This window comes from Echiichthys vipera (genome assembly GCF_963691815.1).
Source record: "Echiichthys vipera genome assembly, chromosome: 1".
Lineage (NCBI taxonomy): Eukaryota > Metazoa > Chordata > Actinopteri > Perciformes > Trachinidae > Echiichthys > Echiichthys vipera.
Genome location: NC_139826.1, coordinates 2,562,718 through 2,577,737, shown reverse-complemented (window position 1 = coordinate 2,577,737; position 15,020 = coordinate 2,562,718). Strand labels below are relative to the sequence as shown.

The 15,020-nt window shown below is 44.3% G+C and overlaps 2 protein-coding genes across 2 annotated transcripts in view; both read right to left on the bottom strand.

Moving 5' to 3' along the window:
• Positions 1-7,100, bottom strand: part of chsy1 (chondroitin sulfate synthase 1) — a 52,944-nt gene extending 45,844 nt beyond the window's left edge. Inside the window, exons 1-2 of the mRNA XM_083915562.1 lie at positions 6,427-7,100; positions 2,319-2,814 (exon numbers count right to left, since the gene is read on the bottom strand). Of these exons, the coding sequence (XP_083771688.1) occupies positions 2,319-2,814; positions 6,427-6,737 (807 nt within the window). The 5' untranslated portion in view covers positions 6,738-7,100. The remainder of the gene's footprint in view (positions 1-2,318; positions 2,815-6,426) is intronic.
• Positions 7,101-8,505: 1,405 nt separating this feature from the next.
• selenos (selenoprotein S) lies at positions 8,506-13,829 on the bottom strand. The gene is made up of 6 exons (XM_083916539.1): positions 13,572-13,829; positions 12,035-12,166; positions 10,819-10,925; positions 10,645-10,734; positions 10,075-10,147; positions 8,506-9,072 (listed from the first exon to the last, which is right to left on the bottom strand). Exons 1-6 carry the CDS (start codon positions 13,669-13,671, stop codon positions 8,993-8,995), a joined length of 582 nt encoding a protein of 193 aa, XP_083772665.1. The 5' UTR covers positions 13,672-13,829; the 3' UTR covers positions 8,506-8,992.
• Positions 13,830-15,020: the final 1,191 nt, after the last annotated feature.

Below are 15,020 nucleotides of genomic sequence, written 5' to 3'. Positions count from 1 at the left end.
AATTAACGGCAGCAAAGGCAGACTATTGTGTCGCCTGTGTCTCACCCAAAGAAAAAGGCACTTGAACACACCGCAAAGGCCACAGCCGACGGCCACCTAGCACGTTCTGCATCTGCATGAGTGGTAATTCATCATTCAAACAGACAAAGTGGGCGACCTACAGGATGGATCAATGATGCTAGTTGGCATATTAATAACACAACCCTATGTTGACAGAACTAAGGGCGCACTCACACTGTCCGTCCATACCATGCCCCTCTCCCCCCGCTGCCCAGGCCTGTTTGTACTCATGGGCCTTGCGCGAATGCTTCTTGCCTGCCTATACGTCATCACACCGTAACACGTCACACGCATTGATGACGTCATGGCGATGCGTGGCTTTGTTTCCAAATCTTTCCATAGACCTCTGAGTTTTTGTGCGTCTTGTCGACTGTTTTTGAATATTTTCATCAACCAAATCTGCAGTAAACACTCCACCTCTGCATCACATCAACGTGAACCTTTCGCCGCCATTGTTTTAAATGTCTGCGCATGGGTCGTCCTTCTTTTTTCTATGTCCGAACAGGCGTAGATAAATGACGTCAGAGCCGCCGTAGGCCTCATGCTTGTACACGTGCGCACGCTCGTGCTTGTACATGTGCAAACGTGCTTTACAAAAGCCCACCTCTCCCAAACTGTCCGTGGCCGGAGAGCGGGCCGCAGCTAGGTGCGGTACGGTTGCACTCACACTGGTCAAACAACTAGGCTTTACCCGTAAAACCTGTCTGGGCACGGCACGGATGGAGAGTGTGAGTGTGACCTAAGGTTATTTTTCTGCGTGAAAGCGGTCACACGACTCAAGTCTTTAAACAGTTCACACATAGTGCTGGAATAGCTTTTTGCAAGCACTGAGGCTACGCTGATTTGCCTCTGATTGTGAGTGAGGGCTAAAGTCGTGTAATGTCAATTAGACAGAGCTTCAGTCACAAACACCTCCTACAGCTCCAACATCCGTATATATATTTAGTAATTAGCAATATCATTTGTATCAACAACAAACAAAGTTTAACCTTAAAGTCTGCATTAACAGACATAAAAAAAGATGAATTGTGCGGCACTACTACTATTTCCTCCTTGAGCTGAGCACATAACCAAGACGCCTTTTATCATTCACAGATCTCCTGTCTTCTCACAGTCACTTGATTCATTTCAAAGGGCTTTGACTCTTTTGAGTAACATAGCCGTGTCTCAACATGTCACAGAACAGGCTGCTTGGAGTGAACACGCTCTCCTCGGATGACGAGGCTGCGGCACAGATTTCAAAACTCTGTCCCAACACGGGGCCACACTGGTGGGCTGATTTGGTAAGCAGTGATGTCTTAATCACGTTTCTCATGAAACACAATGACAACACTCGCACAAGTCTCAACACTGACTAAATGCCACACAGGCCAGCAGGCCAACCAGTTCTGCAGAAGTGCCGAGTAACAGAACTGCAGAGGAGTTAAGCTCATAGTGAGGAGGAAGCAACACTCGCAGCATATCCACTTCACTCTCTGAACTCAGCACATGCCAGTGTGGCTGTTTCCACCCTGGATGGAGATGGATGACCCTTGTATGGAGATGGATGTGAAGTGAATGTTTGTGGTTGTGATTGTGTGTCAACAGTATTCTGTGCTTTAAGTGATTTATGTGCAAACAATCAAACCGGTTGAAAAAGAACACTTTGGTGTGACGCTATCTAAACAACAGAACACCTTGTTGTGTAAACATCACACAGCAGTGCAGGCAGGACAGTGTACCGGCCAATGGAATGCTGTGAGAGTGTTCCAGGTCAAAGAACAGCCGACGGGTCAGGGCCAGCACACAGACAAGGATCAGGGCGACCCTGTGGTGCTCACAGCGCAATTACACGTCTCTGTTCTCTTATCCCACTCAAACAGACACAAATGTACCCACCTAAACAACAGTTAAAGTATGATTAGAGTGAGTTAGTCGTGGGCTTTAACTTGAGCCCTGTTTTTTTTTAGCCTATATCTTTCCCCTTGTCATGTTCAGGGCTGTTCACACTGCACTGGTGCTACTGAGGTTAAAAGATTTAAAGCACAGGCCACAAAAATGATAGATGCTCGCTCACACCTGCTGGACGTGTCGGTGTTAACAGGGGATTACTGCGCCGGCCTGGGCTGCCGTTATCGAGAAATTATCGAGAAAGATTTTTGATTTGTTAAAGTCATTCCATATTTTTCTATATAAGGGTCCTTAAGTCTTCCATCTAGAGGGGTTCTGTGCCAATGGTATAAAAAATCTGATAGGAACACAAAATGAAAGCGTCTCACCTCATAGGACCAGACGCACTGGACCCCGGCAAACCTCCTGACACACCGGCCCACCTCCACGTCCTCATGGGTGGTGTACATCTCCTGTAGACACTCTCGGATGTGGGGCACCATCCTCTTGAGGACCTCGCGGCTCATGATGACCCCTGGCCCCCCCATGCAGAAGTTCTCTCCGGGCTCCAGGGCCAATTTCCCCAGCTCGTCCCGGGCTCCCATGCCAGTTTGGCCCAGGAAGATGGCATCACTACTGTTGAGGCTGCGCAGGAAGCCCTCGAGCTTCTCACTCTTTATGTAGACATCGTCATCGGCCCTCATGAACCACTCGTACTTGTCCAGGTAATGGTCGTGCATGTACTTGAGCATCATAAAGGACTTTTTCTGCGGCGGGTACGAGTCGTCCACATTCTTCAGAGCCACTATGGGAATGGGTATGGAGGTGTCAGAGCCCTCACTGGAGAAGAACTCCACATGACCTGGAATCGTCTGTGCCCACGTCCTGCACACAAACAGAAAGAGATGGAAGGAATGACAGAAAGGTCAAAGAACAAGCAAGAGGGACACGGACGGACGGACGGACGGACGCACGCACGGACGGACGGGCGCTCTGGCTTCTCTAACTATGTTGTTGTTTCCTGTGTAGGGACTCTTCTCGTGCTGCTGCAGAGGTTTGCTGTTATTTTGAGCAGTATTAGTGGTTATAAAAGACGTTTGAATGCCTTCACCATACTACCCCAAGCTAATCACTGTTAGCCACTTCCAGCTGTTAATGACTGTTGGCAACTCTGGGATTTCTCCGTGAAAAGTTGTTACACGGAAAAATCTGTCTCATTGGCTTATTTGATGTGTGTCAAGTACAGTAAAACAACAGACAATAGACATAACCTTTCCTATTTTGTGGTAATTTCATAGTCTATATGAAAAAAACACATTGAAAAGCCTGAATACTCTTTTGAATGAAATGCTTGAAAAATAAAATGTACTGGGGTATTTTCTCATTTTATTAACTTAAGTGCAAAATGAACAGAACAGTTTCAGGGGAAATTATGGAGATAAAAAAATGTTTATGATGATTTTTGATGTCAAAACAAAGCTGCAATCTTCACATTACATTCCCTCAAAATATTTTGCATCAGATTTTCACATTAGAAATTTGACTTAGTATGAGCTTGTTATCAGTCAATGTTGTTTCAGCTGTGTACGTAATGTAAACAGTGCAGTAGTACTCCTGGATCAGATGACCATATCATTATTATATTGACGTCACCTTGAGCCGAGAACGCGGTTGGAAACGGAGCGTTCAGAGCGGTCTGAAATCTGGGCCAGATTATTGGAAGCTTTGACCACGTTTGATATGAACATCTGACACTGTAACACTATACAATACATATGACCAAAATGCAGAATAGGTCCCCTTTAACATGAAACTGATGTGTGATGGTTCCTCTACTGAAGTGCCACCAAAAGCAGAATGTGTCCTTTAATTAAGAACGGATATTCATCACTATGGTTCATTGCATGTGGTGGGTGAACTAATGTTTTAAGAGAACTACTTTCATTCAGTGCATTCACAATTGCCACAAATATTGCAAGCATGTCTGCGATGGAGAAAAGTGCTATATTTCCTCTTGGCTCACAAAATAATTCAGTTGAAGCCTAACAGTCATTCCAGGTATGGGGCTTTTGAAATGGAATTAAAAGAAGAACTAGGTTTAACAGTGTCTTGTTTTAACAGAATAAACAACGCATCCACTGACTACGGATGGACTGCTCATTTACAGCACAGTCCAAAGGGCTCCAACTGGACCTAGCCTCTCCACCGAGGTCCAGTCTCTCAACTTGATCCAATCATCCTCGCCTACGGGAGTTACCATCTTGTCAGACTTGGACTCCGCCTCATATCCTCTTACCAAAAAAGGACATGTATGTGACGTTGGGGGGAGGGAGATACGTCCATCTGGCTGACGTTTACCTCCGAGGAGAAGTGAGGGTCAGAGGCTAACTGTCACTCAAGAGGCCACGCCCCTAATTATTCATAAACTTTAACCTCCAATAAAATAAAAACTAGCCTGCTAAACACATTTTCTACAGTGTGAGAAGATTTTAAGATCTACTTCGCATAGACAGGAAGGAATATCATTTTAGTTGCACATTAGAACACTTTTCATGGCAGTTGGACATATAAGGCCTTTTTTCTGTATAACTGGGTTTGGACTGATACAGAGTAGCGATCTGTTACCGTTGTTTCATTACTAGGCTGAATCCTTACTGTGACAGGGATCATTCTTTATGTAGAAGGCAACCTCGGGCTCCACTTAAACATCGCTTTAAAAACTTTGTAAAACAAACCACAAATGAACGCATACATTAACGGAATTGTTATTTAACATTTAAACAATAAAAATTGTGCACCAGCAGCATGGTAAAAAAAAGAATCTTCTAAATTAAAAAGGAACTATAGACCATCCTGTGATGAGATCACATCAGCCAAATCAGGCCAGAGTTATTACAACTCAAGTGTAATCCTATAAAATGCAGCAGCTAATAACAGGAATTAAGACATCAGTATGTAACATACAGGATTTTCTCTGACATTATAAAGCATTAGCACATCACACCACTAAGATTTATGCAAACAAACGCGCAATGACTTCCGCAATATGCAAATCAGTGTACAACGTGCTCTTAAAAACTCAAATAATCGATTAGTTGTCAAGTATTGAATTCAAACAATGGGTTTGAGTAAATTCAGTTGTGGACAAAACAATACATTTGAGGACATCATCTTGGGCTTTGAGAAACACTGATCCACACTTTAACAATTTCAGACATTTTATTGACCAAACTACAAAACGATTAATTAAGAAAGTAATTGGCTGTTACACCACCCAATCCAGCGATGAGTGTGTATTGAATCTATACAAGTCTCAGATCGGTGCACCCCAAATTTCCGAATTCAACAATGACTACATTCAGAATCATCAGAGCCACACGCTCTGTCTGAGGTCCCAGGAGTTGTTCAGTGGAAATAACAAATCGAGTTCTGACTGAATATGACTGTGTGTGTAGTGCGGTGAGGAAACGCCAGCACTCAGACAGATCTCTGATGGGATTCTGTCAGGGGACTGTTGAAATGAAAAGGTTTGAGAAGGCCTGGTTGGCATACTGTCTCGGTAGCCCCGGAGACCTCGTGCAGAACTAGCAGACCCGACAGAATGCCTTACGTTCCCTGGAACAGATGACACTTCAAGCTTAATAACCTCTCAAACCCCACTGACATGCCAGTGGGTCCGTCAGTGCAAACTCACTGTTCAAACCCACAGAGCTGGATAGAGCCTAGGACTGAAACAACCAGTCAATGAATCAAGTTGGTAAACATTCGGGCTGAACATATTTAGATTTTGGACAGTTGGACAAAACATGACATTTGAAGGTTCAGACTCTTGGATCATAACATTGTTCCAGTTTCTGATATTCTGTGAGATAAATGGTGAATGGAATAAGTGGAGGAATAATCAACAGACTGATTGGTGGTGTAAATAAACATTAGGTTCAGTGCTTGCTCAAAGTAACCGAACCTGCCTGGATGAAGTTTGGAGACGTGTGTGTAGACTGCAGCAGACATGTAGAATATGTCCATTTGATAGAAGGGTGTAGCCATGAAAAAAACATGGGTCAGGGTTAACATAGCTTCAATGAAGAGGCATAATATGATGACAGTGGTGATTAGATTACCTTAAAGCCAGAGCTGGGGATATAAAAGGAACATCATTTCAGTAAATGACCACATACACTAGCCCGAGCACGCAGCAGCTAAGTTGGTGCATTTAGGTGTTTTCTCCTGGATCCTCTTGGAAAGCAAACCCTGGGTCGGGTGCTAGCTATCAGTGGAACAAAGACCGAGCGCAGAAAACGGGCAGAAATGACCGCTGCTATCTACCCTCGTACTGTTGTGTTGTATGCAGGCCTGTGTCGGTCCGTGTTCCTCCAGGTAAGCTTATAAGAAGGCTGCAGTCTTAAAGGAGGACTGGTGGACCATTAGCTTCCATATAGGTCAAATGCGCCAAATGTGTGTGTGGAAAGCAGCATTGTTGTCTGACACGTCACGTACCTGTGTGCCGCCACAGCTCGGCTCTTAAGGTACTTCTGGGCAGTCATGACACCGACGAACAGGAAATTACTGGACCGGGAGCCAGGCTTGTCGGTCGCCGGTGAACCGTTATCTTGCGGTGGCCATAGTACTCCGCCGTATTCATTTCTTTGAGCCCCGTTCAAGCCACAGCCGGCAGGGTTCGCCTTTCGCTTCTGGCCCGCTTTCTTCAGCTCGGTCGCCTTGGGTAAGATGAGTCTGGAAGCCAGCGTGAACCCGACAACCAGTCCCAACAGAACACTAAACCATGCTCTTCGGCTTCGACCTGCCATTCCCCAAAACTTCGCCAGCTCACTGAATATCCTCGCTGGGTCCTAAAAACAGCGCTTCTGTAAAAGCAAACCAATAAAGACAAAAAGAAAGAAATAAAACAACAAAAGCGGATCGGTAGGACTCCCGTGTCTCCAGCCAACCAGGCTCACACACACTCTCTCACAGCAGAAAAGCCCTTTTCTTCCAGTTGCCCACGTAGCATCACAGCAGTCTCCTTGAAGCCGCCACCTGAACCCTTCTCTGCCGCTGCTTCCTCTCATCGAGCTGTCCGTCACCGTCGACCATCGGCAAACTTCAGCGCCGATCCCCACATGCAGCCGTTTTCCTCTTTGCCTTGAATAGCGGCCCCATTCTCGCTTTTATCTCACCATTGGAAGAATGTCGGACTGTCGAGATCGCTGATCGCGAAGGGATCAGTGGTTTGACCCAACGGCCTTTCCGTAGACGTGCTTTGACTGGCTGTGTGATGAATGCCTTCGAAGTGGGAGGGGACGGAAGTACTGTGTTTCAATTTATTTTCTTTTTTTTTCTGTCAGTATCCTCAACGTCGCGTAATATGGAGACAGTGATCCCCTGGACAATGTGTCGATGTTATACGGGAGGACCACCTGCTTCAATCATTTCAACGTTGTTGCGGAAAAATTGCTCTCATCCGTCAATTTGGGCTGGCGTGCGGCTCTAAATACTACAATACCCAAGAGCCTCTGTCGCCGTTGCCATGAAGAAGAATCCAGTCCGAGGTGCCATTCACAGTTGTAGCGAAGTCAAAACTCTTAGTTGACGCAATTGTTAACAAACTACCACACCATAGTTATTCCAAAATGACCCTGAAATTAAAAGTGAATTGATATAACCATACGTCAAATCGTCTGCGGCCTACGGGACAGAATTGTAAACTCTGTGATTAGATTACCGAAATGCACCATGGGAGTCGTAGTTAACTTCCCCCCTGAAAATTTGATCGAACAATGCTGAGTTCAGGTCTTATGGGGAAATCCCACACACAGTAATACTGAACCCATTTGTAGCGTGAGGTTAGTTGTCTATACGCTTGGGTTTATCTGATCTAAACGCTTTTATAATAACCCCAATATATATATATATATATATATATATATATATATATATATATATATATATATATATGATAAATGGTTATGTTGTGACTCATGCCTATAACCATTAACATTAATTACTATTCTCACTTTAAGTATTAGTATGACACTAGAATTTATTATGGTCGCTCAGTGCTTCACTAAGTCCAGAATTTAAAATAAAGCTGCAAAGAACATAACTGAGAACATTAGAAACAAGTCCTGGGAAACACCTAAGAAGTGTAGTGTTAACGTGTAACAATATACATATACATTTTATCTACATAATAAAGCTAATAACGTGTGGTATATTTGGCCTTTTTTATGAGCTATACAGAATTGAACGCAGTTGAACGTAGCATTACTCAGTCCGCTCTGGTCTTGAGCGCCACCATGTGGTCTAAGCCGTCTACAGCAACTCCCATACGTTGTGTTGGTTATGTTTCCAGAGAAGTTGAAGGTTTTTTTTACACACACGGACGCGCGCGCGCGCACGCACACACGCACGCACATGTTTGGTAACTGACTCGTCTTCTTTTGATGTTGTATGTATGACATTTGTTGATATTAACATTACACTTCCTGTATAGATAAAGTTTCTAGAAGCTGCACCCAGCACGCTGCACCTTCAGGTGGTAGTGGATTCACTGCTGGACAAATACAAAAGCCCACATATGATCATATCTTTATTGCATAAAAACATTGGCATATCCTCCTTACATTTTGATGGTTCCAAATTTGAGCTTATTGACCATATGTCCACCAGCTACGGTTGCTGTATGAATATCAAATCTATAGCTACGGAGGAACACATCCAGAAACAAAACAAAATATGTGCAAAAAAAACCCCACACTGACTGAAGTTCATCAGCCACACCTGCTGGTAACACACCGCTTACAGGAATGGCATCATTACAAGCTTTCAATCCCAAAATGTATTTATCCCTAAACAGCATGATTTATGATAATCACAGGGATGCAGAGGGATCAGAGAAGAAGGATCAAATCAAACAGAAGGGCAGCTGTATACACGTTGAAGCAAACATTTGAACAAAGTGTGGATCGGTGATATTGTCAGCTTGGTTCAGTCAGTGAGCGTGCACATCAGGATGTCAGAGGTCAAAGGTCACATAGACCAACGTCTCTGACCTTCTTTAACCTCATCCACCAGATGACGGGCCTCTCCTGCCAGGCCTCCAGGAGCAGGAGCCTCCTCCCTGTCCAGCCAGGGGATTGTAGTCTGAAACACAGAACAGCAGGATGCAGAGTGCTGCTGAGCCAAGGACTGGACCCCTGCCATGGCAGTGAGTCTGGGGATAACACGCTGTTTATGTGTGAAATAGGGCTGCACCATATGAGCAAAAGATCTAATTGCAGTTATTTTGATATTGCAACTGCGATATGATTACGATATTGTTCATTTTCATTGAAGACTATATCAAAATGATCATGGAGAGATTTTTGTGAGGATCAGTATCAAACAAAGATTTCTTAAGCCTGTAGAATACCAATTGTAGGCTGGGACATCTCTGTCAGCAATACTTCAGTCAGGATGGGACTTTGAGACCAGTTTGGCCTTTAACAAGTATTGTTCTCCTTGCAATTTGTGTATTGCACTAGTCGATATTGTGATTTTGATAAAACTGTGAAATCATAATTATAGTTAGTCATAAATATATACCTTTATGGGGTCACCAATCAGCAGAGTAAAACACATCACAGTGCTTTGAGATGAGATTTCATTTTTCTAATTCAAATGGAAGGAGAGCGTTCTTTTTTGCTACGCTGGTCAGTTCAGCTTAGTTGAGCCTCTCTGACCGAGGTAACTCAGTGTAAGTTTTCTGACTTCCTCACTTGTGATAGGGCGGCCACTGACAATTATTTTCACTGTCTGTATGTGTAGGGACTCTTCTCATGCTGCTGCAGAGGTTTGCTGTTATTTTGAGCAGTATTAGTGGTTAAAAAAGACGTTTGTATACCTTCACCGTGCTGCCCTGAGCTAATCACTGTTAGCCATGGCTAGCACAGCTAGGCTGTTAGCGACTGATTTCGCGCCGGAATTTGACTTGAAGTGTGACCTGCCAAGTGACTGTAAAGGAGAATGAGCTTTATTTAGACTCTGGTTCAACACATCCTGTGGTAACATATGCTTTGTGTAGATTATGTAGATATTTAAAAAAACTCAAGCAGCACCCGTTTAAAGCTACAGTGTGTGCCGACTGTGCTTCAGAGTAGGACATACCTGCGCTGCGAAGTGGCTTCTTGTCCGCCTTTGGTTTCAACACTGTTGTTGATGAGCTGGCCTCTCCAGTGGCCTGCAGTGAGAAGCATTCATCAGATACTACAGCGAGGACTAGACCAGGACCACACTCATCTGTGTGAATGTGGTTAGCCTCAGTTAACAGCCTTTACAACCTCGGATCAAATCACTGTCTAAAACAGAGACGCATGTCAGTAACAACGGTTGTGTGATCATTTAGACATAAACGCACAGGTGATCTCAGAGAGTCACCAAACAGAGAGCCCGGATGCTGATTGGATGTAGCTCTCAGCGGGATGTGAGGTGTGGTCGTACAGACGCCACAACAACACGGTGAAGTAGAGTAGACACTTTTATCCAATGGTGAAGAAGAACACAGTGCAGAAAATGATCTGTGCACAGGCTTGTTAAATGAGTGGCGCGCGCGCACACACACACACACACACACACACACACCTCTGTAAAATGATTTTAAAACAAATAAATGAAAATTAATGTTCATGTCATTTTAAATTGTGTCCACACCAGCGAGAGAGACAAAGGTAAACTCACCTGAGAAGGTTGTGCACTTCCTTTGGAACTCTTTCCCTGTTGCATGCTCTCCCATATCTCTATTTTCTGCCTCCTCTTCTCTTCTTGTTGCTGTTCAACAAAATGCATCACATATTCAGTTCAGGTGTGACATCATGGAAAAACAATTCTCAACATGTCCCTTCACTACTGCACCTGTCTCTGCTTCTCTCTGAAGAGATCGGCTTTGGCATCAAGCTCCTGTTGCATCTTCATGCGAGCTGCTTCCATGGCTTCCTGTCTTCTAGCCACTAAATCAGCCTCTTCACCAAACAAACAAACATGACATTTAGCTTCACTTATGTGAGCAGTGGCACTTACCTCTCCAGGGGCTCCAAACAGTTTGAGGGGAGGCTCAGTGACAAAATACGGCCTTAGTTCTTTCAGTAGTTATCACATAGAGGTTTCATAGAGAGGTCAGAGACACAGTAGTTATAGGAAATGTCGCTGTTTTTTTTAAACTTGCCCAGAGACAGAAACTAATAAATACCTGAGGGCAGACCGTCTTTATGGATTTTATAGTCTGAAGTTATGTCAAACAGCAATATAAGGCTATCTTGACTTACTAATTGCAAGTCTATGGGATGGATAACAAACTAAGCAAGTGAACTAAGGGGGCTGCGTGTTTCAGACTCTGAAACCCTGATCTGTCAAATGACCAATGTGTATGAGAGCTGACAAAAAAAGCAATGCTTAAAATGTATTATTGCGGCACCAACTTGCGCAGTGAAAAAAATTGGGTGCACTTTATGGAAAAGTTAGGTTCACCTGTGAAACCAATGTAACAAAGTGAGTCTGGAGCCCTGCATACAGAAGCATTTGGTGTCTCTATTCTGACACAGTTACTCACACATCTGAATGGCATTGATAGACATACATATGGAATGGAATGGTAGTATTATTGTATCAAGATAGAACTGGATAGAGCTTTTATTGACGAGGCACAACAACACAGTCACATGTCTCTTTCCAGAAACCTTTTCCTCACTTACTTTTGATAATCAGTGACTTGTTAGATAAGGGTTTTCCACACAGAGATTACACAACAGTGGCAGAATAAATTAAAGCCAGCTTTTTGGTCATTCACACAGACCTAGCTAAGGCGCCATAAAAACTGACCCAGTCGTGACTTCAACGCCGGCATTCCCGAATAATAATAAAAGCGCAACCCTGCATTTAAGAGGCTTTGTAACAGGGGTAACAGACTGGTGCTGCAGTAGGCACTACCTGCATGTATCAGATTTTTTGTAACGACTATATGTAGTGGGATACAATATGTGATTGTGTTGGATCCACTGACTCCGATTTGACTGATGTAGCCTTGTCTTGGGAACAGTGTAGCAGGGATGTAGTGGGAGGTGCTGTTTCTGACCTTGCGGTGTTAGTGGGGCTGAGCTGTGGCGGCTCTGGCTGGATCTCCTCCTGCTCAAGTGCTGGATGAGCAGATAGACCAGAACAGTCACAACCAGCAGGTACCATCCATACTGGGCGAGAAGCTCTCCCACTGTGGGGGCAAGAGCAAACACAGCATGGGTCATCTTTCAAGAGAACTTAGCTCCATATGCATTTACAATGAGGGCGTATTAACCCTGATCATGTCACTAAAAAGGAACTGGGATGACAGAGAAGTATGGGTTCAAAAAGAGAACGTGAGATTATCACAATTATTGATGTCATTAATAAAACCAGGAGGAGTTCAGGCTCCTTACATGAATGAATATAATGTTGAAATGTCCCCTCAGTGACATTGGCATTTACAGATACAGATGGCCACCCTCCACAGAGCTGGGTCTGTCCCACGTTCCTGCCTGTTATAGGGAAGGTTTTCGTTGCCACCGTACTCAATGGGGGAATTGTTGGGTATATGTAAATCATAAATAAGTCATAGAGTGTGGTCTTTACCTACTCTGCAAAATGTCCTAAGATAACTTTTGTTATGATTTGACACTACCAATAAAATTGAATTGAATTGAATTGAATTGAATTAGATATATGGGATATTAGGGCTAGGCGATTACACAAATCTATCACGATATAGGTCATTACATATCTTAATAACAATATACAGTAACCACTGTGTCAGAAGAGAAGATCTCTAGGATTCAAAAATTAACAGGAAGTGTAGAGGCCACAGGTTTGAATGACTTCTGCATATCTGCACCCCATAACCTCATAAAGAATCTCTGGAAAATCCATGGCAACAGAGTTATGTGTAAGAAACCCACTCCAGTTAGTGAACAGTGGAAGAGAGTGAGTCAGAATGGACCAAGATCAAACCAGAGCCGTGTGAGAAACCAGTGAAGACTACAGAGCAGTGGCCTTGACATCTGGTCTGTGCAAGTGCATGGCCGGGTGGGATGTGACCTGCTGGGTCGCACACACACTGGATCCACTCCAGTTTGTGTTGAAAGCAAAGGGAGGGGTGGAAGCGCCTGCCAGCCCCTTTTGGACATTACTAAAAACATGGACCACACTCACACATGTTCCAGGTCTTTAATCTGCTCCTCAGCTTTTAACTCAGTCAACACGAACCCCGGCATCAGACCAGCATCAGCCTGGCATCAGACCGGCATCAGCCTGGCATCAGACCGGCATCAGATTGGCATCAGACCAGCTCACTGTTGGTCAACCAACACTGGGTTTTTTAGTTTTAATAAAAGAAGACCCACCAACATTACCATACACACACACAATGTTGTGCCCGATCTCCTTAAAATCGAAAGTAGAATCGAATCGTGACACCGCTAAATTAGTTGATGACGTATGTTCTGCCCCGCATACGTCACTGGCTGATGCGTAATCAGTGTTTACTAGCAACATGCTAACACCAGACACCAGTCCGGTTAGTTAAATCAATGGAATCCACCGTGAAACAAGCTGACGTCATCGTGGCGCCACGTTAAAGTTACCGGTTAGGCTGAGGGACGTCAGATCCTGGTTTCTGATAGGCTTCTCCGGTTGGTACGGGGAGTGCCCGTCATCGACATCTTCAATCTCCACGTCATCCATGTCCGCCTGCCTGTCTGTCTCTGTCTGTCTGTTCAGGACACCAACGGGGGTCTGCCGTGCTGCGGAGCAAACCGTATCGACTCCAAAGTTACTTATCGTACTGAAGACTCTTTCCAACGTCAACCATCTTTGCTACAGCTGGCTTCCTCCTCCTCCTCCTCCTCTTCTTCTTCTGTTTCTTCTTTTTCTTGTTTTTGGGGCGGATTGCAATACCAACGTTAGGCGCACACCGCCCCCTACCGTTCTGGAGTTTGTCGCACGGGTTCCAATATTGGTGTGAACAATCCAGTTGTATTCATAGTGCAAGATCATGACGAAAGTGATCCCAGGTCAGGACACCCTACACACTCTCTACACACTTACAGCCTCCTCGCCACGTGCAGAGTTCCGACAAAGGTCTTCATAGATCTCAACAGTAAACCTACAAAGCAACTTCATGTGATTGTTCCGTTCATGGTCCACACACTCAAACCGGCGACACTCCGGTCCGCAGCCAGTCACACAGTCACCTATGGACTGAGCTACTGCTGCCAGTGACCTGGAAACACAATCACGGCCCACCTTATTTTAATTCTCTTTGTACCCCTGTGCTTACATTTCAGATCTTTAAAGGGCCTCTTGTTTGTAGTGGATGAGCCACAGTAATTTAACACTCCAGCTCCTTTCCTCTTGGCATAATTCACATATCCAGTATATCCAAACAATACCCATTTTGTTTTTTCATCAAATTTGATGGGGTATCAATTTCCATCTCCCTGTTAATTAAAATACGTTTCAGAGATAAAAAAACACTCTATATTCTATGCCCACAGGACATGATTATCCTTGTGATTGAGCATATAGGAAACACAGATCAGATCATGTGGAAGCTGACTTACAAATGCGGGATGTTCACCGCAATGTGCGTACATGGTAAAGACAGAAACGGGGTGCAAAGGATTTCCACTGGCTGTTAATGCAATGTCTGGTCCATCATCCTGCAGTGAGAAGTCCATGGCAGATGATGCTTACGTTAAAATGTATCTTTAAAAAGAATAAAAGAACAACAGCAACAAATCTCTTCTATTGACACTGTGGTGTTTCTGAACTCCATCCATGCATCCTGGCCCAGCCTCTCCCCCTTCCTTTGTTAGGGTCTCCTTTATTTGACTTGGAGCAGAATCACATGTTCAGTGTTTGCAGATACAGTATGCAGCCGTCCTAAGAAGTTCTTCCAACAGGCAACAGCAGGGGGCACTCACACAACACTTTTGCCCGTGTTTGTTAAGGCACAGTTAACAGTGAGGATCTCATCCAAGGCCATTATGTCCTTACCCTGCTGTTTGGGGAGCACGTTCACAGGTGCAGTT